The 27,810-nt window shown below is 38.7% G+C and overlaps 1 protein-coding gene and 1 long non-coding RNA gene across 2 annotated transcripts in view; both read right to left on the reverse strand.

The window, feature by feature from the left end:
- Positions 1 to 20,243, reverse strand: part of LOC139152132 (transient receptor potential cation channel subfamily M member 3-like) — a 55,164-nt gene extending 34,921 nt beyond the window's left edge. Inside the window, exons 1-6 of the mRNA XM_070725225.1 lie at positions 20,147 to 20,243; positions 16,487 to 16,613; positions 8,422 to 8,626; positions 7,988 to 8,157; positions 7,173 to 7,392; positions 5,812 to 5,848 (exon numbers count right to left, since the gene is read on the reverse strand). Of these exons, the coding sequence (XP_070581326.1) occupies positions 5,812 to 5,848; positions 7,173 to 7,392; positions 7,988 to 8,157; positions 8,422 to 8,626; positions 16,487 to 16,579 (725 nt within the window). The 5' untranslated portion in view covers positions 16,580 to 16,613; positions 20,147 to 20,243. The remainder of the gene's footprint in view (positions 1 to 5,811; positions 5,849 to 7,172; positions 7,393 to 7,987; positions 8,158 to 8,421; positions 8,627 to 16,486; positions 16,614 to 20,146) is intronic.
- Positions 20,244 to 22,743: 2,500 nt separating this feature from the next.
- LOC139152129 (uncharacterized) lies at positions 22,744 to 26,057 on the reverse strand. Its single transcript, XR_011556565.1, has 3 exons — positions 25,898 to 26,057; positions 24,023 to 24,260; positions 22,744 to 23,597 (listed from the first exon to the last, which is right to left on the reverse strand). It is a non-coding gene; the product is annotated as an uncharacterized lncRNA (long non-coding RNA).
- Positions 26,058 to 27,810: the final 1,753 nt, after the last annotated feature.

A 27,810-nucleotide genomic window follows, 5' to 3' on the forward strand; every position in this document is an offset into this window, starting at 1 on the left:
TGTCTTGTTGGTGTCCCACCTCAATAAGACCATAAGACCCTTAAAAAAAGACTAACTTGTCTGATGAACGAAGGGTACAATGGGAAAACAGCGATGTCTATCAGGTGACGAAGATAATCGGAGTACTTGGCAGAGATCATTTTAAATATTATGAGAATGATTTTAAATTTAATTGTTTTCTAAATTGGTTACTAAGCAAATGGAGCTTACATAAGACAGGTGTTATTTGATCAAACTTCCCTGTACCAGTAATTAGTCAAGCTGCGGAATTCTGTATGGAACGTAACTTTTGTAGCTTGTAGCTACTGATTCCATATACCACACTGTTGCAATAATCCAAATGCAAATTGTTACAAACGTTGTGAACTAGTTTCTCGGTTGTCGGAGTCAGCTATCAAAGAACAAATTTTCCCTATTCTGTGTGAGGCAAAATATGCCGATTTACATTACTGTACAGTATCTTGTATAAATTGAGTTACTGAAAGCACAAACTCACTCCAGTAGAGCTTTTGATTTTGTTCAACTGTTAGACTATCTGAGAATTTTACATGTACTGTACATTTTTTGTATGTTTGGTGTTAATTTTAAACCTGATGTAGTAAATCATGTCATGTAGTCACACTTAGATGAGATTTGAACATAAAAGATACATTCCTCCCAATAATGCATACATTATTTCCACAAAACATATTCATAGCAATGTTAAAAGTGAATGGAAATTGTCTGAATTCTGGCTACATGTGCACATTTAAAAATATCATATAAGCGAATGAAGTATAACTCTGAAAAATGAAACACTTAAAATGGTTATAAAGGAAAATGGAAATTCTGAATTTTGTAGTTCTGTTGTGTTCAGATCGCTACATGGAGCTACTTGTTCTTTTCTGTCTCATTTATCAGTGGTGTGTCATGTTAATCTTGAACCCTGTCATGTTAACTACCGTCCTGTCATGTTAATCTTCCTGTCATGTTAATTATTGTCCTGTCATGTTAATTATTGTCCTGTCATGTTAACTATAGTTCTGCCATGTTAAACAACTAAAAGCTATGGATTCCGCGCCTTTTCTATTGCGGCGCCGATCCTATGGAATGATCTTCCTTTTAATAATCAGATTGACTGCTCAATTGATTCATTTAAACGTTATTTGAAAACATATCTTTTTAAAGATTATTATAGTGTTAATTCAGTTTTGCTAATTTTATCTGTCAGTTTTTACTTTTTATTCATTCAGTTTCTTTTAATTGTGTACATTTTTAAGTCTTGTAAAGAGCACTTAGACGTAGTGGAGTGCGCTTTTTAAGAAATAAATAATAATAATAATAATATCGTCCTGTCATGTTAACTATTGTGCTGTCATGTTAATCTTCCTGTCATGTTAATTATTGTCCTGTCATGTTAAATATTGTCCTTTCATGTTAACTATAGTTCTGCCATGTTAAACTATCGTCCTGTCATGTTAACTATGTGCTGTCAGTACCTTTTCTCACATCCTGAGATGTTGTTGAGAGTTGCTTCTCTCACTCTGTAATGCTGTGTAAGCAACAAATATTTTGATTTGAAGATACTTAGGGGCCGTCGATAATAAAAGCTGACGCACGACAAACGTAATTCTTTCGTTTAGGGGGGGAGGGGGTAAAAGTAGGGAGGCCAACTGAAATTTTGAAATGTTCAATCTGCATTTTAATTAATGTAGTTTTTTAGATTTCAATGAGAGAAGCTAAACATTTTTTTAATTTTCGAAATTGGATGAACGATTACAATTTTATAGCTTTTTAAAACATTCACTTTTACTCTTTCTGTAGAAAGACAATACATATAATAACAATGGGAACAATGGGACAAAAATGAAGGAGTTTTAGCTGAAATTTACAGTAAATTTGCTGTAACCTTGTTAATAAAACATCTTTTTGTACCAAATTTGGCATGGAGATAGATTTCAATGGCACACACAAATGTATCCTAAAATTACGCGTTTACGATGGTGGCCATATTGGATTTATCCATGGCAACGGATGAACGACACTTAACGAGAAATGACAAAATGAAAATATTAAGCTCAAATGGCATAAGTGATATATCAAATTGAAGGTCTTTTTGAGCTGATGACACTTTTGAATAGCTCTACTGCATTAAACTACCTACAAAAAGTATTTTATCCAAATAAAGGCTTTCAAAACATCACCACTGGGGCCATGTGGAGTTTTGACATTATTTGGTAAAGGCTTCTTCAATTTTATCAGTTTCTGAACAATTTGAAACTTAGAATTTAATTTAAGGATTATTGGTTAAAAACTATGTTCCAAAATTATTGATCATCTTTAAAATTCAGGAGTAAATTGAATGAGAACTCGATGTTTGGAGGTGCTAAAAATTGCACACTTGTCATGGTAAAGTTATCAGCAACTAAGATGGTCTCATCATACCACCTGTCAGACATGCAAATTTCCTTTGTTACAAACATTTAAAAAAATCAATACCCTTTCTTTTGCCAACACAGATGCAACTTATTCCCTTAGTTTCCTTGAAAATATTGTGTATGGCTGTCAAAAATCTATGTCGACAAAATCACAAAATTGCTATCTCCTCTGCGCAAAAGGGATTGATCTTCTCATTATTCACCGTGAGAAATTAGAGAATTATGATTATCAAAACTATGGTCCCAGAATTTTGATATATGGACCGAGCTGTTCTGTGTACAGAAGAAATTTGCTCCAGTTCAATGAGTGATCTCTGTGTGTACGGATCATGGAGAATTGTGGGTAGCCTCACTTACTGTGAAGCGTGGTCAATATCTCCGTTAATAAATACGTGAGCTGTTCAAAATTTCTCATTTTTCTGGCAAAAATTCAAAAGAAATAATGATAAACTGCGTACTAGTGGACGTTTCACTGAGAGTTGGTCGGGTTAGGTCTCAGAAAAATCGCTCTCAATTTTTTGTCTCGGATTTGGTCATATACACTGCCCTATGTTGGTGAAGAACCTTATATCGCGAGAAAGAGCGAGATCTGGGCTTTCAAATGAGTATTCGATGTAAGGGATGTTTTGATTGGCTCACCTTCAAAAATGCGTTTCAAAATCAGCGATGTAAATATCAGGTGCTGCCATGTTTCAGATCGCTGTTCCCGGTACCGTTTCTAGCTCAATTTTGCAGTTTATTCAAAAGTAAGTAGTTCATATAAAGAAATAAAAAACACATGAGAGAATAGCTGCATTTTTAATTTTTAGCCTCATGTATTTTTTTCCACAATTTTCTTTCCCGTTATCGATGTTTTTCAATTTTGAACATGACTAAGTCACTGGTGATTGAGTGTCAATTCAGCACGTCCTGGGCGACCTGTTGGCCTCCCTAGTAAAAGCTCATTTCATTTTGTGTGCGTCAAAATCGCATAAGGATTTCAACTATTGTTTTCGAAGTGCGACTTTGCAGCGAGAACCCAAAACTACCTTCGCGTTCATCGAGAACAGAATGACCACAAAATAAGGAGACAGAAAAGACAACGAAAAAACATGAATGTGAAATAAAAACTTGTATGCTTTTTCAACTTGAAACATGTGTGTGAAATCTTTTCCCGCGTGCGAAATACATTAAAATGTTTTGTCTTAAAAAGTGAAACGCGTAAAGTGGAGGTTTATTAATTAATGTGCCCTTCCGGTATTTTTTCATGGGCGTGCGGATCGTAGAGGTGCGTGTGGGTTTGTCAGAAACGGCATCATAATACGAAATTGATTTCGCATAAGAACTTTCGTTTTGAGGGGGGAGGGAGGGGGTTTCAAGTAAAACGAAGGAATTACGTTTCTTGTGCGTCAGCTTTTATTATCGACGGTCCCTTATAGGTCATCTGCTATCCCACATCCAAAGCATTGCACATTATTTGGCAGGGTACCTATGCTAACTTTAACTGTTGGCAAGTCAGAATTAAAGCGCAGTGGTCGTCGCGCTGCGCGTGCGTGATTTTTTTGTTGATAAACATAAATTTTTGTAAACATAAGTCTTCTCAACTTCAATAGGAGTGAGATGGGAGCAGTCCCCCACTTTGTTAAGGCCTTGTAAGACTCAACATCATGCAATATTAAAATATGAAGATCGGAAACGAACTTCAGTGGTGTATTTCTATCTATAAACTCGTGTAGAGCTACGAACATTGGGACACTACACTCAGCACATTTCGCTGAGTTTACTGCACGCAGTCACAGTGAAACAAATGGGTTTGATCGCGCGCGATCACGCTGGTTGTACACAATGCTATGTACAGTACAGTGAAAATACATAACTAAAATGATCAACATTGCCTATATATGTAGACCAGCAACAAGCACAATGCCTAACACAAAAAGTACACTCAAGACCATGATCGGCAAGCCAGAGCAGGACACCAGAGATGTTGTTGGGAGACGGTCACCGCGTTGACGTACACGGATATAGAGAATCCGGTCCCACAACGTACCGGCCCGCGACGACTTGCATTGGCCCACAACCAACTGTTGATCACCATGTCTTACTTCTCCTAGTATTACGTGGTAAGAAATAGTACAATGACAGGAAACAATAGACAAAATGAGCGGGTTTTCACGGCATTTGGCGGGAAAATTGCACGGCTACACCGTGCATAGACGTATGGAGAGATCCTGTGCCCCGGTCCTGCACGGTCATGGCAGTGATCCAACCGCTAGCTGGTGTAGGCCTACCGGTGATGGGCAAATGTCGTTGTTGTACCTCCTGAATGCCGGGTAGATCTGAATCCTCTTTCAAGTGAGATAACCCCCTCATAACAAGAAGACCAATGAAAGATCCTTCGCTTGACTTGATACCTGTACTCGGAATTCTCATTTGCACCCCCAAACGGGGTAAACTTTGTAGTTGAGTTGGATTCTCCACAGCCGAGTGAAGCGCGCCATATACCCGGTTTGACACGGACGTTCATACAGACCACGGAACGGAACAGATGCAGAGATGCTTCTTGCTGCAGCGGGCATTGCTCTGCGAGTTGTAGATTTCTGTATTTTGGGTTGTTGTCTTTGTACTCCTGTCGGGCCTCTTGAAATGAAAGCTCTCGTCCTTGCTAGCGATGTCGAAAACTAGAGCCCGGTCGTTGATAGTCTGTTGGCGTATATATGCGTACATGCGTACGTCTAGCTCTATGGCTCGAGCGATAACAGTAGCCGAGCCCAATTCAAATGATTCAAGAAAATCATGAGCAAATGTGATCTCAATCCAGCGTGCAATTATTGTTCAATATTCAGCAGATATTTAACTTAGATTAATTGACCTTTTATCGCGTGTTACATTTGGTTAGTTGGTATACTCATGACAGATCAGCCGCCATTTTAACAAGCGGCAATATCGCAAACATTACAATCAACCCGTAACATGTGCGGCGTTCTTGGATTGTTTACAACAGAGGGGGACCCCCTCAGGAGATGCGCAGCGCGACGACCACTGCGCTTTAAGATATTTATATTTGTTTAAGTCTTTTTTCTGTTTAGCAATCATCGCTCAGCAACTTGACTCCTTAATAAAACCAACAGCACTACCCAAGAAATTACCATGAAAGGTATAAATTATGCATTAAACACTTATGTTGATGAAATTGTTTGACACTGGTATGATTGCATGATCTGTATAACCTTTATAAAACACAACAAACAATATGTTTTGACTAGTTGCAGTGAATCTGTGTGTTGTTATCAAAGCTACACTTCATGTCTCTATCTCCTGGGGAGTAATGATATATATTCATTGGCTGAGACACATTTGACTGAAGTTGATGAGATGCTAATGACACACCAAACTAAAAGGAAATTAAACTCACCAGTTAAACTCTCTTTCTTGATTACCACTCTTTGGAACTGTGCAAAAAAATTATCACTGTTTATTAATTATATGACATGACAATGAAGAATGCAAGAGACTGGTAAACAAGTCATCACTGATGACACAGTCCCCACTGGATTATGGTGTTTATGCCATAGGATTTTATCTGTATACCAACATTGAACAAAATCAATTCAGGGATAGTTATGGTTCAAAAACATGAAAAAATCACAACAAAATGGCCGCCCGGCGGCCATATTGGATAGTATTACAAAATACATATCAGTTCAGGGATAGTTGAGTTATGGTTCAAAAACATGAAAAATTTGCAACAAAATGGCTGTCCCGTGGATTGTATCGCGAAATAAATTGACATGCATATGTATGCTACAGTACTTTATCCTTGCACACAGTTTGAAAAAAATTGGCTCAGGGGTGACAGAGAAACAGCTGCTGTTGGACGGACGGACGGACGGACTGAGGGACGGACAGACGGAACCAAATCTATAAGTTCCCGTTGGACTGCGTCCACGGGGACTATCAACGACTGGATAATTTGATGTAGTACTATAATGTGCATGAACAAAAATATAGTCTAGAATGACAGCAATTACATAGGGAATGACCTTTGTATCAACTTTGCAAATCACATTATAACAATACAATATCTTGGATTTAATATCTCCTCACAGGCACTTGTAATATTGCTGAGATATGTAGTGGCAGGGGCAGAAACCTGCTAGGCCAGGCTGAGCCTTGCTGAGATATGTAGTCAGGGGCAGAAACCTGCTAGGCCAGGCTCAGCCTTGCTGAGGTATGTAGTCAGGGGCAGAAACCTGCTAGGCCAGGCTGAGCCTTGCTGAGGTATGTAGTCAGGGGCAGAAACCTGCTAGGCCAGGCTGAGCCTTGCTGAGGCATGTAGTCAGGGGCAGAAACCTGCTAGGCCAGGCTCGGCCTTGGTGGTAGTATGAAGAAACAGGAAGGTTTGACATGATAATTGAATGATAATTAAGAATCAATATCATGAAAGATCGTAAATAAAATGAATAAGCTTGGGCAATCATATTCAAGAATTAACATTTTGCCCTTGGATCAGAATACTAATACTTTCTTGATGAAAATCTTTGTCATAATCATTAGATAAAAAGTTTACATGTGTCATATAGATAAAAGTCACATGGGTAAATTGACTATTGCCATGACAATGGGCAAACATGAACTACAATGTCATACCTTTCTTTCTTTATACTACCACTACAGATTTGGCCTCATCTAAAAGTTTTCTTTTACCCCGACTGCTCAAATACACAATACTTAGAAATAATTACACAAAAATAACTAACATTTGCTTGTCCTCACCATATTTTGAAAATTTATTTGAATAGGTAATTTGTAAATGATTGATCAACTCAACAGCAATCTGGTATGTCTTTCTGATGTTTTCATCTCTGCTACAACATTTCCCATTTTCCACAAGGATGTAGAAATCATGCATAGAATCAAGGTGGGCTGTTCCAGTATTTGCGTTCCTCCCAACAGCACAGATAAGCTGATAATCAACATATAAAGCTGTTCCTTTCTGTTGGAAAAACAAAACAAAACGACTTCAAGTTTCCACATTAGCTGGCATTTCATACATTTTAAAGACTGATAAATAATGTGACATGGCCATTATATGGGCCATGAATAAAAAATAAAGCTTTATATAAGGTCAGAATTAGGGGATGGATACCAGAAATAATGAAGACTTTAATTGTTCAACTCAGTGGGTGAACTGAACTTAGAATCAATAAAAACTCTTAGTTTACCAGACTTTAATGAAAGAGGTATACCATAAATAAGTGTCCCCATTTTGACAGGCCTTGATGTGTGTAATATACGTAGAGTGATACACATATGTCAAGTTTGTGGTTATTTGCTGATCATAACGTCCTCAAATGTTCTTCAACTTTATACTTTGTAAGTAAGAAAATTATCAATAACTCAAATTTTTTATAATGATTTTGACTCAATGAAAATGAGAACAACTCTGGTGACCTGAAAAAAGAAAATATCAAAGTAATCTAAGAAAGTAGTTCCTGTGTTTTTTTATATTTGACTATTTTCAAACTTCACCTGCTGACAAAGCATGATGATATAGATGACTATATAATCCTACCATCTGGTCTGCTTACCAACTTATACTGAGGCGACCAATTGCTTATTTGGGTCTCTGGTACTATGGCAACCAAGTACACATCTTTCCTCAGACAAAATCCTTTCTGTTTGTTTTTTTCCTGTTCAAGTACTTCATATAGCATTCTGGTCACACCATGATAGATTCCATTTGTGACAATCAATGCACCTGTTTTAATAAACAAACAAAAAGTGAAAAAGTCATTTAGAATTGAGAAAAATATAGTACAATTATATGACAAATACTGCAACAATAATTTTGTACATAAACATATCTGATTTAGCTGCTTGCCCATTTGAAGAGTGCCCTCAACAACCTTCTGAAGAAATCTATTCATTAGAGGGGGATTCTTGACTTGGTCCTCGGATGATAAAACGAACAACTTCTGGAATCAGACAACATGCAACAGACATTTCTCATGTAGCTACTTACCTGTCTGAAGTGCGCCCTCAACAACTTTCTGAAGAAATGTTCTCATCAGAGAGGGACTCTTGACTTTGTCTTCAGATGACATGATGAAATAAATGACTTCTGGAATCTGCCAACTTGGGCCAAACTTCTCTTTTACTGATTTCCATAATGTAGTGATATTGTGTTTGACAAATTCAATGTCTTGCTGTCCTTTCACATGCAGGAACTGTGGAACAGTCAATAACAAAGACAGTGTACATATTGAAGGTATAAATGATTGCTGGGTTACATTGCCAATAATGTTTGTCGTCATGGTTTATGCAGGTTTCAAAGATATCACTTTATCTAACTTAGAAACTATGATAAAACTAGCTAATGTTCCATTTACAGACTGTTTGAATATAACAAAACTTTGACATACATCGCTATAAGGCCAAAAAAAAAAAATTGTTTCTGGTCATTGACATGTGGCAAAAATGATGCCGCGACGCAATTTTTTTCAATTTTTTTCAATTTTTGGTGGAATTTTATACATTTTCCCCTTTTTTTCCATAGGGGCAAATGAAAAACAGGAAAAAAAAGAGTTGACGCGCAGACTTTGAAATGATGCGCGCGATGACCAGAAACAAATTATTTTTTTTGTGGCCTAACAGCTGCTAAACTACTGGATAAGTGTGTTTGATTAATAATGCTACAGTATGTATGCTAAGGCTGAGGAATATTGGTAAATGATTTGGAACCCTGGTAACACTGCTGCTGTCTCCCTATTTGATACTATTAATATACCAAGGGGAACCCTGGTAAAATGACTGGGAACCCCAATAACATTTACCTACTTACCGCCCTTTAATAGCAAAAGCACTGTGCTAGGTTATTGGAAACAGATCTATGCCTTCACCTGAGTAAATCACACATGAATTCATCTTTCAGTCTTTCAAGACAGCTGGTTATTGTTGACCTTAATCAAGGTATTAATTTGTATCAAATATTTGCTTTCAATTTCATCCCTATGTTCCTTTGCTATACAGATTCTGTATATTTGCCTGACTAAAATCTTCTGGTCACTCCTGACATAAGTATAGTATATCCTTTATCTGGTGAAATTTAATGCTTGCATGGCTCTGTAGAGACATGTTGGTTGCACTGACAATAATTGTCATCAAAATTTCTATCAGTAGATCGTATTATTGACACATTAAGCTTAAAGTTTACATTTGGATTTTAAAGTACATGACCATGGGATAAAAACACATGCCAATAATGATAGTGTTGTGCTTCAATTCAATACAATGGGATGGTTGCTTTTGATTTTTGTAGTCTGAGTACTTGACAAGGTTCACCCTTGAAAGAATAATGTCAATAATGTTATTATTAATATTATATAGGGCTCAGCCCTTGGTGTCGCGCCAGGGGTTAAGATTGGCAATGTTATTTGTATTGATTCATGATAAACTGTAATTGTTACTTCATAAACGTTTATATGACAACTATGCCCAGTTTCCCTCTGATAAAAGCAGTTCACGTACTTACACGACGTCAAACCCTGCAGCAGGGCAGGTATAGATTTTCTGTAGCGTGTAAAAATTTTGGACAAAAATTGGCAATTTTTACAATGATAACAGCCTATTGCGTTAAACAAGGGACGTATTATGCAATAATTATCATTGCAATGGTAACCGCACTGCCCACCTTCCACTTGCAAGCTGAAAACTATAGCGTTCCGTCTAAAAACTTGCAATTTTTGAATCTAATTATTGACACAGGGGGCGCTCTTCTATAATTCAATCCCAGCATTCTTTGCGTATGCCCCCGTTCATATGCACGACAGTTTTCTCCGTTTATCTATATCAACGATACTTTGTATCAGCGACAAGGTGTATAATAAGATTTACTGGCTAATAAAAGAGGTATATTTCATAAAAGGCATGTTATATCATAGTAATTTGTTTCGTATTTGTTTATTTACGAGTACTAAAAAAAAACATGGCGGCGCCCATGAAAGGAGGGTACACTTCCGGTTACTTGCATAGTATATCATGAATAAGCGCATGCGTAGTCAGTAAGCCGCTGGCGCGACTATTATTTGTGACTTTTGCTGATAAATGTGTATTGTTCTAATGAACTGGTTAACATCAGCAGAGCCAGCTGAGTGTACCAGGGAGCTAAGACACTAACAACAGAGCAAGCTGAGTGTACCAGGGAGCTAAGACATTATAACAACAGAGCCAGCTGAGTGTACCAGGGAGCTAAGACACTAACAACAGAGCCAGCTGAGTGTACCAGGGAGCTAAGACACTAACAACAGAGCAAGCTGAGTGTACCAGGGAGCTAAGACACTAACAACAGAGCCAGCTGAGTGTACCAGGGAGCTAAGACACTAACAACAGAGCCAGCTGAGTGTACCAGGGAGCTAAGACACTAACAACAGAGCCAGCTGAGTGTACCAGGGAGCTAAGACACTAACAACAGAGCCAGCTGAGTGTACCAGGGAGCTAAGACACTAACAACAGAGCCAGCTGAGTGTACCATGGAGCTAAGACACTATAACAACAAAGCCAGCTGAGTGTACCAGGGAGCTAAGACACTAACAACAGAGCAAGCTGAGTGTACCAGGGAGCTAAGACACTAACAACAGAGCCAGCTGAGTGTACCAGGGAGCTGAGACACTAACAACAGAGCCAGCTGAGTGTACCAGGGAGCTAAGACACTAACAACAGAGCAAGCTGAGTGTACCAGGGCGCTAAGACACTAACAACAGAGCCAGCTGAGTGTACCAGGGAGCTAAGACACTAACAACAGAGCAAGCTGAGTGTACCAGGGAGCTAAGACATTATAACAACAGAGCCAGCTGAGTGTACCAGGGAGCTAAGACACTAACAACAGAGCCAGCTGAGTGTACCATGGAGCTAAGACACTATAACAACAAAGCCAGCTGAGTGTACCAGGGAGCTAAGACACTAAGTGGCAAACAATAATTCATGAAATTGTCAAATTGTTGACATATTGTCACCATTAAGCAAGACTTCATTATTTTTTTTTTCATTTTTTGACCATGCATTTTTTTCAGAAAAAAAAAATATTTAAATTCACAGATGAGAATATAATTGGGATAAGGCTAAAAATAATTTGACAACAAGAAGTCAAAGTTCACATATAGTATTCATCTCCAACACAAATTTTCTACTGATAAAACATGATTTTCATTGCAAATCTGTATTTCAAGAAAAAGATCAGTAGACAGTAAAGTTGATTACTTTCAAAGTTTACTAAAAAGTGACAAAGATAAATTTTTGTCCTTTTTGTTCATTTGTCCTGGCAAAAATCAAAAGGCATGTAGAGATGGCATGTGAAGGTGCTTGAGCTTTGCTTGGAAAGGAAATACACATTTCCTTCTACATGAATAACAGTATTTATTCCGCTTACAAGTTTGATATTTAATCTCTCCAAACAAACAGACGAAACAAAATCTGAACAATTGAACAATGCATATCTTCACGAATCAGGCTTACACTCATCCTAACAGAGAGGAAATGGGAAACATATCCCTTACCGAAATTTTAGGCCTCCCGCAAACTGTTACTGCAAATTTGCCGCAAGCTTTGCAGTAAATTTGCAGCAAACTATTTGCCGCAAATATGCGGGTGGTTCATTTTTCAGATGCAAATTAGGTTTCTTGTGAACTTGCTGCAAATATGCAGCAAACTCCCTGCCGCAACGTTGCTGCAAACTCTTTGCAGCAAATTTGCGGCACAATCCTTGCAGCAAACTTGCGGCAAATTAATTTGAATATTACTGAAAATAATACAGCAAATTATTTTGTATGTTACTGCACATTTGCTGCAAATAACACAATACAAAATTTACTTCAAAAGTTGGTATAATTCCACAACAGTCAGCTCTGGAATAAACTTTTACCAATTTCAGTTATAGTAAGAAAACTAAATACATTATAATAGACAAGAGATACTGAAAACCAAAGAAGTAACACAATTAAGTGACAGCAAAATTTCTTGTATTGTACCACAAGTTTCAAAATTTTATCTTCTCCAAAAATATAAGTTCAGTTCAGATATGTACACAGAAGTTGTAGAATCACTTGTGTAGACATGGCCAATGTCAGTGACATGGTTGAGAATGAAAATCTGACAAATCTTATGGCAGACTGTGGACAGCACAGGATGTGTTTTATCCAACCAGGTGACAACCACCATGATCCAACTGAGCTCTGAAATACCAGTTTCACGAGAAACAATGGTCAGCGCAAATAAAGTTATTATAAATAAAAAGACGACAGAGAAAAAAAGGTTAAATTCAATTGTGGTACAATTTATTTTATATGCCACGTACATTTCATGCCAAATAAGTGTCATGATCATGTCAAGATTTTCTTTTGACTTGAGAAGTTTCATGTAACATTTACATTACTGTCAAAGGCTGCGATTTGGCTTTCTGACTTCTGTTCTCTGAATTTCTTGTCCCCTTTAGTGTACGTGTACCAGCAATGGATTCTGAAAAATATAAATCGTTCTGGGAAGAGTGTAAGTCTTTACCGTTTGACCAAACATTGTAAATTTTATGAAAGAAATCGATAATTATTTGAAAATGAGATATAATCAAGTTGAAAAATTGAAGCAGAAAATGCATAAAAATTCATGATCGAAATAATTAAAATGTCCGACAGCGCACAACTCGCAGTATGCTATGTTGTTTACATACACGACGGCGACAATCTGCAAAAATCTCAGCACTTACTGTAAGTAACTGTTGTGAAACGAAAGTGAATTCAGTATGAATCAGTACTCAACGAAAATTTATCTTTCGGTAAACATTGCAATACAACGATTACAGAACATAATAGCGATGTACAGACGAACGGTACATTGACTTACATTTGTGAACGGCTCGCAGACGCTGGACGATTCCCGGTTGCAGGTCTCTCCGTGCTGTGTGTAAATACCGTACTCAGAAAATATAGTCGGCATCTTTACTGCCGCTCGCGTTCACAAATTTAGAACTCCGCCTGTCCCTGGTACTGTATACACGTTTTTGCAACTATGTGATATCATTTGGCTGGCGATTCCATAGAAAGATCACGAAATTGTCCACTAGATAACTCCCTGATCACAAGTACGCAGCCGACACTGGCCGATGGTACTAAAATCTAACTTCGCGCCGATCAAGCCTCATGACGATAAACGGAAGTGCGATTTATAAATCATTCCGCGATTGATAATGTAGTCCCGTTTTTAAACGCTGAAATTGACTCTACATCTGCAACAATCCGTTATATTTCATACTTAATATAGCATTTAATTTATAAGTTTAATAAAAATGGTTATTTTTATCATAGAAAGACTAAAAAGAGAGTAAAAATTCTTTCAGCACGAAAAATCAATATCAATGCGCGAACTGACCTTGATGAACCGTGACCGGAGAGTGTAAACATGTCGGCTGCTCGCAGCTGATACACAGGACGTGTTGGACATTGGCGAAGTAGCGCATTGAATTTTCGTACTGCAACTCGGGATGGAGTGTAATCCTAAACCTCAAAATTTGTGCTGGACAATATAACTCTAACGCTGAAAACCTTTTACTCGACCTATGTTATCAGAAGGCGAGATTTTGTTAGCGGCATCGATGGGACACGGACTGTAAGCTGCAGCGCATTGTACGTTCCGTATACTATACTGATGCCTATATAGCTTGGAGCACAGCCACTACTCTGCTTGGAGGTAGTAGCGGGTCCTTGCTTAAACCAAACATTAGGTACAGATTTGCAGTAACAAAAGTCTACGACGTGTCCTTACAGACCATCATCAGACGCACATTTCGTTCCAAACTGATTGCATTTTGGTATCATTCGCAGAAAATACAGGGTGTAACTTGCAAGCCAGACAAGTCCCTGTTTTAAAAATTTGTTTCCCTAAAAATTCAGTTTTCGATCCAACCATAATTTACCCTACCGGATTGTCAAAGGGTACTTTTATTACATTATGTCACTACAGTATATACTATAGATGCAGGCTCTTATATCCATGCAATACTTTCACCAGCTTAACTGAAGCTGTCCATTATCTAGCATTACCAGTTATTATAATTTAAAAAGTAGATTGTCTGTTATGAAATAAATGAACATAATTAATATAAATGAAAGATCAATTTTGTGTCGCTTACATGTGACTGGTCACGAAGTGCAACTGTACACAGTGTGTAGCGTGTACTCCCTGGCAATGAAATAGTGGGCAATATGTCAAACATGTGTTGCTGCATATTTGCAGCAATATACTTGTTTGCCGTAAATTTGCAGCAACTTAGTTGTTTACCGCAAATTTGCTGCAAAATGATTTATGGGTTTGCAGGAGGGTCACAGCTAGCTGCAAACTTCTGCAACTCCTTCCTGCAAGCTATATGCTTGCTGCATATTTGCAGCAAACTTGCGGCAAATTTGCAGTAGAAATAATTTTCGGTAAGGGAATTATGTCATGTAAGAGGATTACAAATTCTGATTTCAACAATTTTGCTTTAGAATCTGTTATTATAATTAACCAACAAAACTCTTTTTAAATTCAGGGTTTTTCTGATGGAAAGTGAAAATGTTTCAATTCAGTTTTATGGATTCTGACTCGTTGCTTATTTCATCCTTCTGGATTCATTTTAGAAATGTACAGATAAATTTTTAGTTCTTTATGTATAAATGTTCTGTTATCACTATTTTTTCTACTTTTTTGATATGTGTTTGAAATAAATAATAATAATAATAATAACTACTCCTTGGGAATATCTCTCTCCATATGCACTCTCTTGAAATTGGCTGAGTTTTATGTACACAGTAAAACTTTACATATGATTGATTATGGCAGAGACAGTTAATTTAAGGATTGATGGACACCTTTCACCTCCGTGGTTTGGTCCAATTCCATTGTTATCAATGGTGGTAGTGGACCTGTTTACAGGGAATTGGGGGTGAACAGGTTACAGGTGGAGCCAACGTTTAAAAGGACGTGAAGCTATGGCGGTGTTCATTGTGTAAGTGGACATCAAACAGGCAACACACGGGCACATGCTCCAGAAAATGCCACATTTTAGTTTTCCCCGGCCTCAAAAATGCAGACAGACTGCCAAGCGGTCAGCGCGAAGTTGCTGCCAATTGAACTCTGTGGTTATATTCAAAGTCTAACGCGACTGGAAAACAATTTTTTAGGAAATTCGAGCATATGTGGTGGGGAATCAATGACTGTTGGCGATTTGAACCGACCATCAATCAAACGCTAGAATAAACTCTATTTGCAAGATTAGCAAAAGGTGACAAAAGGTTGAGATCAGTTTGTGTAATTAATGTTATAGAAATCAGACATCGTACTGGCCAAGTGTTTGACTGGGAGAACTCCACTAATGCCAGAACCTGGGATTGAAAAGTTCGGCTTTAAAAGGCTCATGAATGCTCATTAGTGAGTACATTGTATAATAAATAGGAGAAGTGCCAGATTTACTCTTCCTCAATGTTTGCCATGTCAACTGTTTTCCCCATTCTGTGGATTATGTGATTAACCCTTTGAGTGCTGTAATTTTCTCCCGCCAAAATTTTAGTGCAAAATTTTACCAATTTTTCTGTAATTTTTTGATAATTTTGGACCAAATGGACATCTCATTTCATTGGTTACAGTTTTTTTCTCAAAATTTTGGCAAAAATCTGGGAAAAATTGACAGGGGTTTATTTTATGTAGGGGACAAAAAGAGACTTTGGCGCTCAAAGAGTTAAAGTATTATAGAATAACAATATTCATCTAACATTATGCTACAATTTGTTTAAAAAGCTGTTTCAAAAATAATACTCATGAGTGTTGGAAAGTGTTGTCTGTTGAGAATTATTTTAAATATTTTACATGAAAACATCTTAATACTGGTATAGAGTATGATGAGAAATGAAGCGTTGCAGAATTCATCAGAAGTAAAAATGTAATAATGTCTCCATTTAATAGTAAAGTAAGATATCAAATGCAGTCTGAATCACATTGATCAACTTTTTTTATAATGTTTATATCAATTTGGCTTATAATGAAAGTTAGTTGGTATTTGACATACTTACAGGTTTTGTTGCTTGTCCTTCATGTCCGGGTTCACCACCAGAATTTGATTGTGTAGCCACAAATCTTAGTGTTCCTGTTGTAAATTTTGCCATATGTCCTGAAATACAGTTGTGACAAAAAGTACCTCTGAAATTTAAATACAGAGGACAGGTCATCTATTGACAGCAAAGATCCCTTTGGAACTATCCATTACTGATATCATTCAAAGTTTTGTATCTTCAGAGAAAAAGACCTGACAAATAGAACAAAACATAAAACCATCCTCCACATGACAACTTCTTTATCATTGAATAGTAGACTGAAAGATTCAGTCGTGTGCAGGTGCTCTGGAGCACTGCAACCTACAACCCTTGGTCGTAGGTCGCAGTGCGCCGGAGCGCCCGCACACGACTGATTCTTTCAGTCTAATTGAATAGCTGATACTAGTAGTTACAAAGGACTGTTTATGTTACATCTCAGTGAGCAAGCTAAATGGGCAAACACTACTTTGGAATTTTGCAAACACTGACTATTGTTTTCTTCATTCTTTGTGTTAAAGGTGTTAAATGCCAGTTAGGCAATATGTGAACCAACTACATTAACTAGCCCTCTAAACAACTTGGCACCACTTCTCTTTTACCAAAATAATCTACAAAATACAAACATGACCGAAGTTGGTGATTTATATTGTATACATACATGCAGATAGAACACAAAGTTGCCACTTTTGTAACAATGAACACATCGGCTGTTAAAGATAATGAGCAACTTCACTGAGTCCATCACAAAAAAAATCTGTGATCTTGTGTGATGTAATTCCAGAAGACAAGTCTTTACACATGGCAGGCAAAATATATATTAAAAAAGGCTGACATTAATGTACTTTGAAACTTAACAGGAAATATCAGCATTCCTGTTTTCGTTGAACAATGTACCTATTCTAAGAAATTCTATGTTTCTGATTAACAGTAAACTTCCTTTCTATTGACATCAATGTCATTCAGTATCATTTGCAGTTTCACGTTAAACATAGTAACCAAGTATTGATAAAGTGAACACAAGAAAATGTTAGAAAAATCATCTTTTCAAAAGATGCTTTGATATATATATATATATATATATATATATATATATATATATATATATATATATATAGATGTATAACAACAAAGTGATATATCTTTGTGTTAAAATAAATATATATATCGTATATCTCTCTATACACACATACACACACGGGGCACACACACACATAAGGTTAAGTTGTTTGAATATAATCCTACATTGATACACCCGTCCAAGGTATATTTAATAACGGTGTCACATTGTTGTTTTGTTTTGTCATGTCAGTCATGAAAGTACAAATGCCTTCACAGCCAATGTTCAACAATTTCCATGGAAAACAGGACAGGCCCACCGTGGTATTCCAAGCAGTTTATTCAGTAATGTGTGTAACAGAAGTATGAAATATGTGGAAAGTGGGGGAGGGGGACCCCCGGCAATTAAAGTTCACAGTACCAATTATAAAGAACATTGAAAAACTAATTGTACACAAGGTCCATTCTGAGATGTAATACGGAGGTATTCCCTCGGTATTCCTCATTTATATGCTGGAAAGGCCCGGGATCGAGATATAACTATGGTGTTAAGAAGATTATGAGATGTTTCTGTCTTTAGTTGTCCTTTGAAATTGCAATTGTTATATAAATATGTTGCTAGATTTTTTGATTAAAGGCATAGTCATCGGAACCGCGCCTAGGCGAGTTTCTTGTTTACAAACAATGTATTTCGCGCATGATATCAAGATGTATCTCATCATCATAGCTGCAACATTTCAATTATACGATGATAGATTATGACAGACATGTTTTAACTTTCATCAATCACCATTGTGCCTTGGATACATTGTTGCCATGGGTCGTATGGGTCCCATACAACCTTTGAGCGTAGTTCCGACAACTATATCTCTTTAAGTCCACACCGGGCTTTAACTATATTTGCAGTTCTTCATGTCATCCACGTTATCTTTGCTTGTTTGAGCAGGGCATTGATACAACAAAAGACTTTGATAAATTGGGTTAACCACGGTCAACTCTGTGGGGATATAGTCACTGACTGCTATAGACAGGTGCTGCCAACTGGTAAATTTCATGAATTTCGCAAAATCATCAGAAAACATGTTTTGAAGGCTGATGTACCGATTTTTCTTATTTTTGACCTAGACCAAAAATTTGCAGGGGAAAGTAGAGGTGTTTGTAACTGCCCTCCCACTGGCACACACGGAAAATGTGCCCTCCCTCTGAATTTTGATGCCCGCTGCCCTCAGGTATCTATATGGTCTGCCCGCTCCCCAATCCCCACAACATTTCAAGCTCCCCTCTGCCCTCTCCCCACTACTGAAATTTCCCATTGCCAACTAGATGCCTACTAGGCAACCCAGATCAATGCAAACCGTGCGAGCAGCTAGCAGTATAGCTCGGAACATTGCTCCCCTCTGAGTTAGGCGCTAAATCTCCCCCTCAAGTTCTATCAACCACGCCACTTTCCCCTCCCTCTACGTATCTTCCGGTGTCCACTGTCAAAAATTTTCTCCCCGCCCACTGAAAATAGTTAAATTTCTTCCCCGCCCACAGTAAGTATCGATTTTTTCTCCCCGCCCGCTGATTAGTTTTGAAATTTGCCCGCCCACAGCCGCTAAAAACTTCGCACGAACACCTTTTTGCACGAACAGCTTATAGAACAGGCATGTCAAGACTTTAATATTGCTGCAGTTCCGTAGCCCACAACTTTCCCCGCAGACTACGGCACTGCATGGAACACGTCTGGCTTTCAAGTTGTCACGGACGATCATTGTGCAGCAACATATACGACACCCGTATTGCTTGAACTGTACCTTGTTGGCCCCAGATTCATTTGCGGGCTGTCGTATTTACATTCGGACTCCATGCAGTCACAGACAAAATCCCCTTGACTTCATTAGCTCTGCATGGCAGGGCAGGGCTGTGTGTTCCCGGCGTTATATGGCCTCCCACGACAGGCCGTATAACGCCGGTAATACACAGCCAGAGCTACCCTTGACTGTGATGCCATGCACAACCATACGCACTCTCTTTACCAGTCACCCCGGGGGGTACGGGGTGGGTGTCGAGGGAATAAGGTGTATTAAAAACGCCTGACGCCCCGATCGCCCCACTCTATTAGAGTTCCGCGTCGCAGAACTCGACTAGACTGTGTCGCGACGGCTGGTTGGAGGGCACACACGCGCAATGGGTAACAACCACACACAGTGCACAATGCACCGCAGAGAGGTTGATGTACGATGATTCCGAGCTAGATCCCGGACGTTGGGAGGAGGGCTAGATCATTGTTGAAAAGGAATCTCCGAGGAGTCTTTGAGAGCATGGACGTAAACGTATAACTTTTTAAAGTCCATGTTGAGAGTCAGGCCTTCAAACTTCCGAATTTCGAGCAAACGGGGTTGACGTTTGCAGAAGGCAACTTGAGACAGTCCAGAGTGGGCCAGTAAATGCGGGAGTAAATGAAGATAGAGGAGATACTACCCCGCGGGTTGCTGCAGTTCCGTTCCCTAGCCCACAACTTTCTTCTCGCGATTTTAGGTAGTAGATAGAAAAGTAAGATAACGACGGGGAGATAATTATTTTGACTCAACTATGACTCACCTTTAACACTTCATTTCATCATGCCAACGAAACGGTCTCATCACTGCACCGGGAAGTATTCAAATGTGATCTCCGCTTCGTTGAATTCTCAGCTATAGGCCTAATCTCACTTCCTCTCAAAATTGGAAAGAACCATTTGATCTCTGGGATGGGGGTGTCAAGGGGCACATGATGTCTACTAAAACCAAGCATACAAATCAGCTATTACTAGCATGTCTGAGTTCCCTTTTTTGTGTGAAATGCTTGCTATAAGCTAGCTGCAATAATTGTAGCCTTGGTTGGCCGTGGGGCTTGGGCTTCTATTGTGCGGCTCGCGCCTTGCCCCTTGGTTGGGGCAAGGCGAGTGGGGCAAGGCGCGAGCCGCACGACAGAAGCCCAAGCCCCACGGCCAACCAAGGCTACAATTATTGCAGCTAGCTATAAGCTTATAGGGACATGTTGGTTGCATTCACAATCATTTTATTTAAAATTTATAAGGTTCAGTAGTCCAACTGCTCATAAACTTATGAAGACACGGTGCTGAAAGTGTAGATTATCAAACATACCTGGGATAAAAACGCATGCCTTTAAGGGTCATGAGGGTGCGTTCACAAATAATGGTGAGGGTGGGGGCTTGAGGAATTCAGGGGATTTGAAAATTCTTAGGGTAGTAGAGGGGGACTTGAAAGTTTTGCTCTGTGTACAATGGGGACGTGAAAATATTTTGGTTCCCTATTATTATTCATTATTTCAGATTCCATAGTTTGGTAGGTAATTCCACAGGCATTCGTTAGCTTGGACGCTTGGTAGTCTACTAAATAGATCGATTTTCGGCTCGATCTATCGATCCCGAAGTCGATATGCCTGCCACTGCAACCTAAATACTCACAAGGTGTGCGACAGAATCACTCAAAAAACACACCACCCGATTATTCAAATGGCCGTGGGCTCACACAAAACATTCAGAAATATACCGCTTCGGATCCGCGTCCTTATGAGCTGCTAACGAATTATTTTGTCACGGCGATAGGCCTAAGTCCCCACGTTGAGCAGAACAAATTGATGAAGGAATTAGGGAAGGCAATAGACCCTTCAGATATGGACTGTTTTCTTTGAAATAATATACAGAGATAGCGAGGGTAATGTAATAGGCACACACTAGAAACAGGTAAGACTTGTATTATGAAAAAAAAGTTTAATACATGACTTCTAGACGAATAATGCCTGCAGTACCCTGTGGAGAAACGAGGACCAACCTAAGCCGAATGCAAAGGACGGAGAAAGAAAAGGGGCCAGGCCTATATGTCACTTTTTTAAATGAAAACATAATTAATTCTTAAATGTATTTCCTACTCAACCATGTCTATTGCTGAATCTAAGATAAAGCCTATGCAGTCTTATAGAAATATAAAAAAGTGAGAAATAAAATTTGATCTGGTCGTGTCCACGGTGTTCAAAACATACTAGTCGTCATCATTTTCGGCCGGGGGTCGAAAGAATCTGAGGAAGAGTCACTCAAATCATAAGAGTGGATCAAGCGAACTTATAAGGAGGTGACTCACACCTCCAGAACTTTCGTCGCTTTATCCAGTACGAAGTTGATATATTTTATGTAAGCCATCAATACGGTTTACGTAAGCCGACTTTATGAATTCGGACATTTCATCAGTGACAAACAAAACAAGCTTGTTGGTAAATTAACACCCAAGTGTCAGCCAATCTACATACAATCTAGATGTCAATGCGCTTGTAATAGAGGTCTCAACCCATTCATAAAGAATGTCAACATTTAATTTCTTTGTCGGTCTTCCGGGCTTTCTCTGCCTTTCCTGTAAAAGCGATACCGGCGAACCAAACTACTCGGTATTTTAACATATTGTAGCAAGTAATAAGAAACTATAGTTTGTGCATGGAACAAAAATACTAAAAACAGTGACAAATATCCTGTAGGGCCTAAACTCAGTTTAAAACGGTTCATAGAAAGAATATCAAAAACGTCCGAAAGATGCCGTTACTCTCCATAGTTGCGAGTGGAGTGATACGTACCGGCCGCCGCGTACTATGCATATAATAATATAATTATAATTATTATATGCATAGTACGCGGCGGCCGGTACGTATCACTCCACTCGCAACTGTGGTTACTCTCCATAGTGTCATGACGAGAGGGTGTGTTTTTATAAATCACGAAGAACAGGATAAGTCGGCAATATTTTTTGAACAGTCCGCAATATTTTTGAACAGTAAGGACAGGGCAGTTTAAATAGACTTGCTCAAAGTGTGTGGCCATACCAATATCAACACAAAATAAACTGAAGGAATAAACTTATACTGTGGCAGACCGTCGCGTTAGTGGTATAGGCTGTTGCGTATATTGTCGGGTGAACGTGTTGGTCCATGCTTGGCCAACCAGTATATTGCTGTCGAGAAAAGCAAAGCTAGCGACTGAGGGCTAGTCCAGGCCGGAGTCGCTTGCGGTTCGATACACGGCGATGGCCGTTATGGTATGCATATCACAGCGGTCATCGTCGTGTATCGAACTACAAGCAACTGTGGTCTAGGCAGCGTATTTTGTGAATCCAGTTTTGAAAGTACAAGACTCTTCCCCGTCAGTTGAATCTGTCCAGTCAGCAACTTGTCACGTGTTTATTGAAGACGATTGGAAATCACCACTATTTGACAGAGTAATCTTAACTTTGAAAAATATTACAAAAAATAAAACCATTTTTTTTCTAAGATTAAAGAAACAATACACAACTCTTTCATGATACATAGTATATTTCATAAGTGGTCAACGTATAGAACATTCCATTACAGGGCGAATTCCATAGAGTAGGCTTTGTAGTATCAACTTACTACTATACTTCAATATTATTCGATGAATCAAGAATGTAATTTTACTTTGAATGAGACGTAAGATGGCGACGTTTCCACGTTTACCTGATGCTATGTCCGTTGTTTTGTTGTCGCCCGAGGTTACAATTAGCAAACATGAGAACAGCAAAGATAAGCAAACGTGAAAACGTTGCAATCTCTACGTAGATCTGAGCTTTATAATGTTGGAATTAATGCTGGAAATTGAATTACATGATGGTCCAGTAACCTGGTTGTTGTTGTTGATGTTTGTATTGTTTTTGTCTTCATATTGCTTGTGTTGTTGTTGTTGACCAATAAAAGTCAACGAACATAATGTTGTGTTGTTGTTGTTGTTGTTTCAAACGTAATGTAGATGTCATAGGAAACTCTACAAGTACACTATCGTTATTTGACGCAATACAACTCTCACCCAACATACACTGTTTCCCTAAGTACGTTGGGAGAGAGGTGAAGAATTGAACTGTCCTGGCATGTCAAATAGTAATAACGTGACGGAGTCATATTGTCAGATATCTATACATATACGCCAAGTCTGAATCCACATAATATGGTCACAGAAGACATCCAGACAACGCCATCGTTTGTTGACTGTTTACTGTAAATAAGAAATGATACAAAGTAAATTATTTTTAGTTGATTTACATCAAAACTTTCAACGAAATCGATTTTCCGGTGAACCTTTTCATGTTCATACAACAAGGAACGTAAACACATATGAACATACATAAAAATGCATACACGCGTTTTACTTGTATCACTCATACATACATACATACATACATACATACATACATACATACATACATACATACATACATACATACATACATACATACATACATACATGCATACATACATACGTTTTTTATTTGCCTTGGCCGGTGCTATTGCCTCTAATAAAGTTAAAGTTATCGTTTTCACGTAGATGGAAACTGATTCGAGAATTAATGAAAACATCTTTGCTGTGTTTCTTGAACAGTCACCTATCATTTAGTAGACATGGCATCATACTATACGTACCTGTGTATCTTACTTCTTATCGTAGTTGTCATGCCGAGTCCGTATGACTGGAACGCCTTCCTTCCGTGGTGGTGGGTTAGTTTCCACGACGAATCTGTCTATACCAGTAGGCACCTTTAGGGGAATACGTTTTTTATGTTCGGGTGTCTCCGTGATTCCTTGATCTTCTCCAACTCGAGTCTTACGTTGTGGTTCAGCCATGACGCTTTGCTCTCTCACTGTTAGACCTGGTCCAAATCTGTGAATAAAGAATTTAGTGAATGCGATGTATGTACTGTCTGTAGAAATGTAATCGCGACTGCGTTTTTTTCTGACCGCGATGTAGTGCAGCACATCTCATTGTTTTTGTGTTGATCAAATGCATTCGATGAGCTGTGAAAATCAAGCAGGTTGTGCTGCCCTAGACTTGGTTCAAGTCGGTGAATTTCTGAAAAAATATTTTGTAATAGTTTCTCTCGTGTCTCTCCTATTTCATACAAACCTATTTCGAATTTGGCAGCCAAGACCAGGTTTCTCTGCGATTAATTGAACGCGTTATCTTTGAGTCTGCGCAGTAGTGAGTTAGTTTCTGCTCCCTGTATAGCGTTCACCCCACTCACGCGTTTCACATGTAAATAGAACACAAATCATCGCGTTCACCCCACTCAAACATTCACAAATCACAGACCCCGAACCAAATCTAGTGCTGCCACACTCAAAGGTTATTACCAATTGTATCATACCATTCACTGCTCCACAAGATTAGTAGATTTGCAATCCAAGTCATATCTACATGTAGAATAATTCTAGGGTCATAAAATAGCGTCCAATATTGAACTACCCATCTTGTCTTGCCATTGGAAGATTTCTTGTCAATCCGTGCGACCGGACGGTGGTCTATAGTTTGACTTTGGTATTACCGTGTTGAGTTCTGTATACAGCCATGGATGTCTATTTTTGTATATCCATAATACAACGAATGAGGTACCCGAAGGCCTTTACCATGGAAGTAATATCAGTGAACCGTATCAGCAACTTGTGCGATATGGAAATAGATTGAAATTGATTGCATGACCAGTTTAGTTCAACCATGGAGGTAGGAAGAGATTACCTCCATGGTTCAACACTCAAACACAGTGAGATATTTCAAGACAAAATAACCTGGAACATTGAAGTTTCTTGCATTTGGATCAGCAGCAGACAGAAAAAAACTTGTAGACAACGAAACTTATTCGGTTTTTATCATATTAGTATTTATTGTCCCTGAATAAATCCCTGTGCTCCACCCACAGTGCCTCCGGACTCTGGCATTCTTGATTATCCTCCTTTTGTCTCATGCAATTATGACGTTTAAAGTACATTAAACATGACGTCACTTGAGGGTTAGCGTAAATGTACGTGTGCTTCATGCCGTATTGCCCTTACATAATTAGTTTGACACGACAGAAATTGATGTTTACAAGTAGAACCATTTTGTCAAGATCGTATCCCGCTGCACTGAGGAATGCAGCACTACCGTAGACCTTGGAGGGTCTATTCACTGTATTCTCATCACTGTGTACGGCCTTTGTTGTTTTATTACTGGGCCCATGAGTGTGGAAAAATAGATGCTGAGTGCCATCGCACTCAGCATCTATTTTTCCAAATTGTATCACAATCACTTGTGTTTGGAGTACACACTGTACTGTAAGTTCCATATTCCCATTGAATTTATTAACAGAAATTTAAGTGTTGGTGAGAGCCATGCTTTCAGACAACGTTCCTTTCCTGTAATCTGGAAATTAAAATGTCCACTCAGGTGTCAACGAGCAGAATCAGAGAGTGTGCAGGGTCACTGTGGCGTTAGAATTCGACGGAGTCTACTTAAAATTCTAAAATATTCAGTAGCAACTTTACCTTAGTAATGGTCGAAAGCGGTTCAGGTTCCGTGGATCCACGAGAAGATAGCTCTGTTTCACTGATCGAAGTAGTCCTTTATTTGCACGTCCTATTGTATTTGTCTCAAATAGCCGAATGCCCTTTATATGTAGATTTCACACGTCTTCGACGTTGCATAACATGATAATATGATACCGACTCATGGAAGGACGGAAGTAACGAGAGAATATTGTGAAATTTCGGACGGTTAAATTATTGAATGAGGTGTTCTTTGCACGTTGTCTGTCCCTGCCAATATCTCGACCAAATTATGTACATAGGTATGACAATACGCTCGCATGGAGCTACAGCCGGCCAAAAAGGATTTTTGTTAGTTTGTAATAAGCCGTTGATTTTGCGCTTTTGACACATCAATATTGTCGATTCCATGGAGGTAGGGTAGAGAGTACTACCTCCATGGCGAATCCATGTTCGTAGCTCGTTTATGTAAGTGTCCAGTTTGTGCAGAAATCAAATATTTTGTCTCAGGAAGTCATCAGTCATGTAATTATCGCAAAAGACACCATTAGTAGAAAGTTGTTGATATCAAAAAAACTGGAAAAACTCACTTCACCTTTGTTTTGTTTTAATCTAATCCAATATGCATACTCTGAAAGAAATATCTCTTTAAGAGAGGGCGCTGTACAAACACTACCGTACTCATCGCCTTCGCAAATCAAAGATCGATGTAGAGCCCATTGCTCACTGACTACATGTAATCAGATGTAGACAGTGTAGCAGTCGACCAGTCGAGAGGCGACCAACAGCCAGCATGAACACTAGCAAGGCAGAACACATCGCACTGACTATTGAAAAGAACGTTACTTTTAATATATCAAGAGTTTGTTCAACTGCTTGTTGAAAACAGACAAATGTCAAAAGTACAGCTACCAGAATCACTGGCATCACACAGTGAACTTCCAGGAAAATAAATGTCAGGTCTTTGATTAACATCTACTTTATCCAGTGACTTGGCTTTACCATGGAGGTAGAAAGCCATGGCTTTACGGAATCCAAGGTATAGACACTGGCGGCACTAGGGTGTATAGCCAAAGCGTGACAGGAACCCCGCCTTTTCAACTCTGCGGGCATAGTTTACACGTTCATAGATTTGCCAAAGCTTGCAAAACGAAGTGTTGAAGGGACCAATAATACCATTGGAGCAGTATAAATTATCCTGAGGAATAAATATGTTCTATTTTCCCCTTGCAACTCGTTATATTACCATTCAAGACATGTATTAGTATAGACAATGGAATAGAGGCTTTCCATGGTTTTAGCTACTGAGGTCACGCCTTCCTTTAGGCCTATCGGAGAATCATTTTATTTCGGGGTTGAGGAGTTTTAGGAGACAAAAATGACCTCAGAACTGAGTCAGAAAAATGTTTCCCAAAAGACAGTAGTTAAAAATAGTCCAATATGCCTAAAATTTGGGATATGTAATTCCAGGACATTCCATGCCTCCGGGGACGTGCCGCTAGTAGGCCCTATAAGTGGTGATATTTTTTCTAACAGCATTTATGATATGGGCATAAAGCAACCTGATGAAAACTCGTTGTGTACAGTGTACGTGTTTTTGTCGCAATAACGGTCCCTGGAAAACAGTTGTGACTTACTCTGTAAATGGTGACAAGTTAATAACATGACGGGATTTAATTACGGTTACTCTACCCCTGGTATAGAGTAACCGTGTAATAGAACATATATTGGAATGGGTCATACTTCACATGAAGGATATTTTCGTCTAGCTCCCAGTACAGCAGCTGTCGGTAGTATTATGACAACTTAAGGAGAGTAACTCAGAGAGCGTACTCGACACTTCCAAAATAAAACTGTTCCTCATGGAATTTTTACCACTTATAACTTGCACATAAAACTGAACTATCATGAGC

The sequence above is a fragment of the Ptychodera flava genome, chromosome 15, assembly GCF_041260155.1.
Source record: "Ptychodera flava strain L36383 chromosome 15, AS_Pfla_20210202, whole genome shotgun sequence".
Classification (NCBI taxonomy): domain Eukaryota; kingdom Metazoa; phylum Hemichordata; class Enteropneusta; family Ptychoderidae; genus Ptychodera; species Ptychodera flava.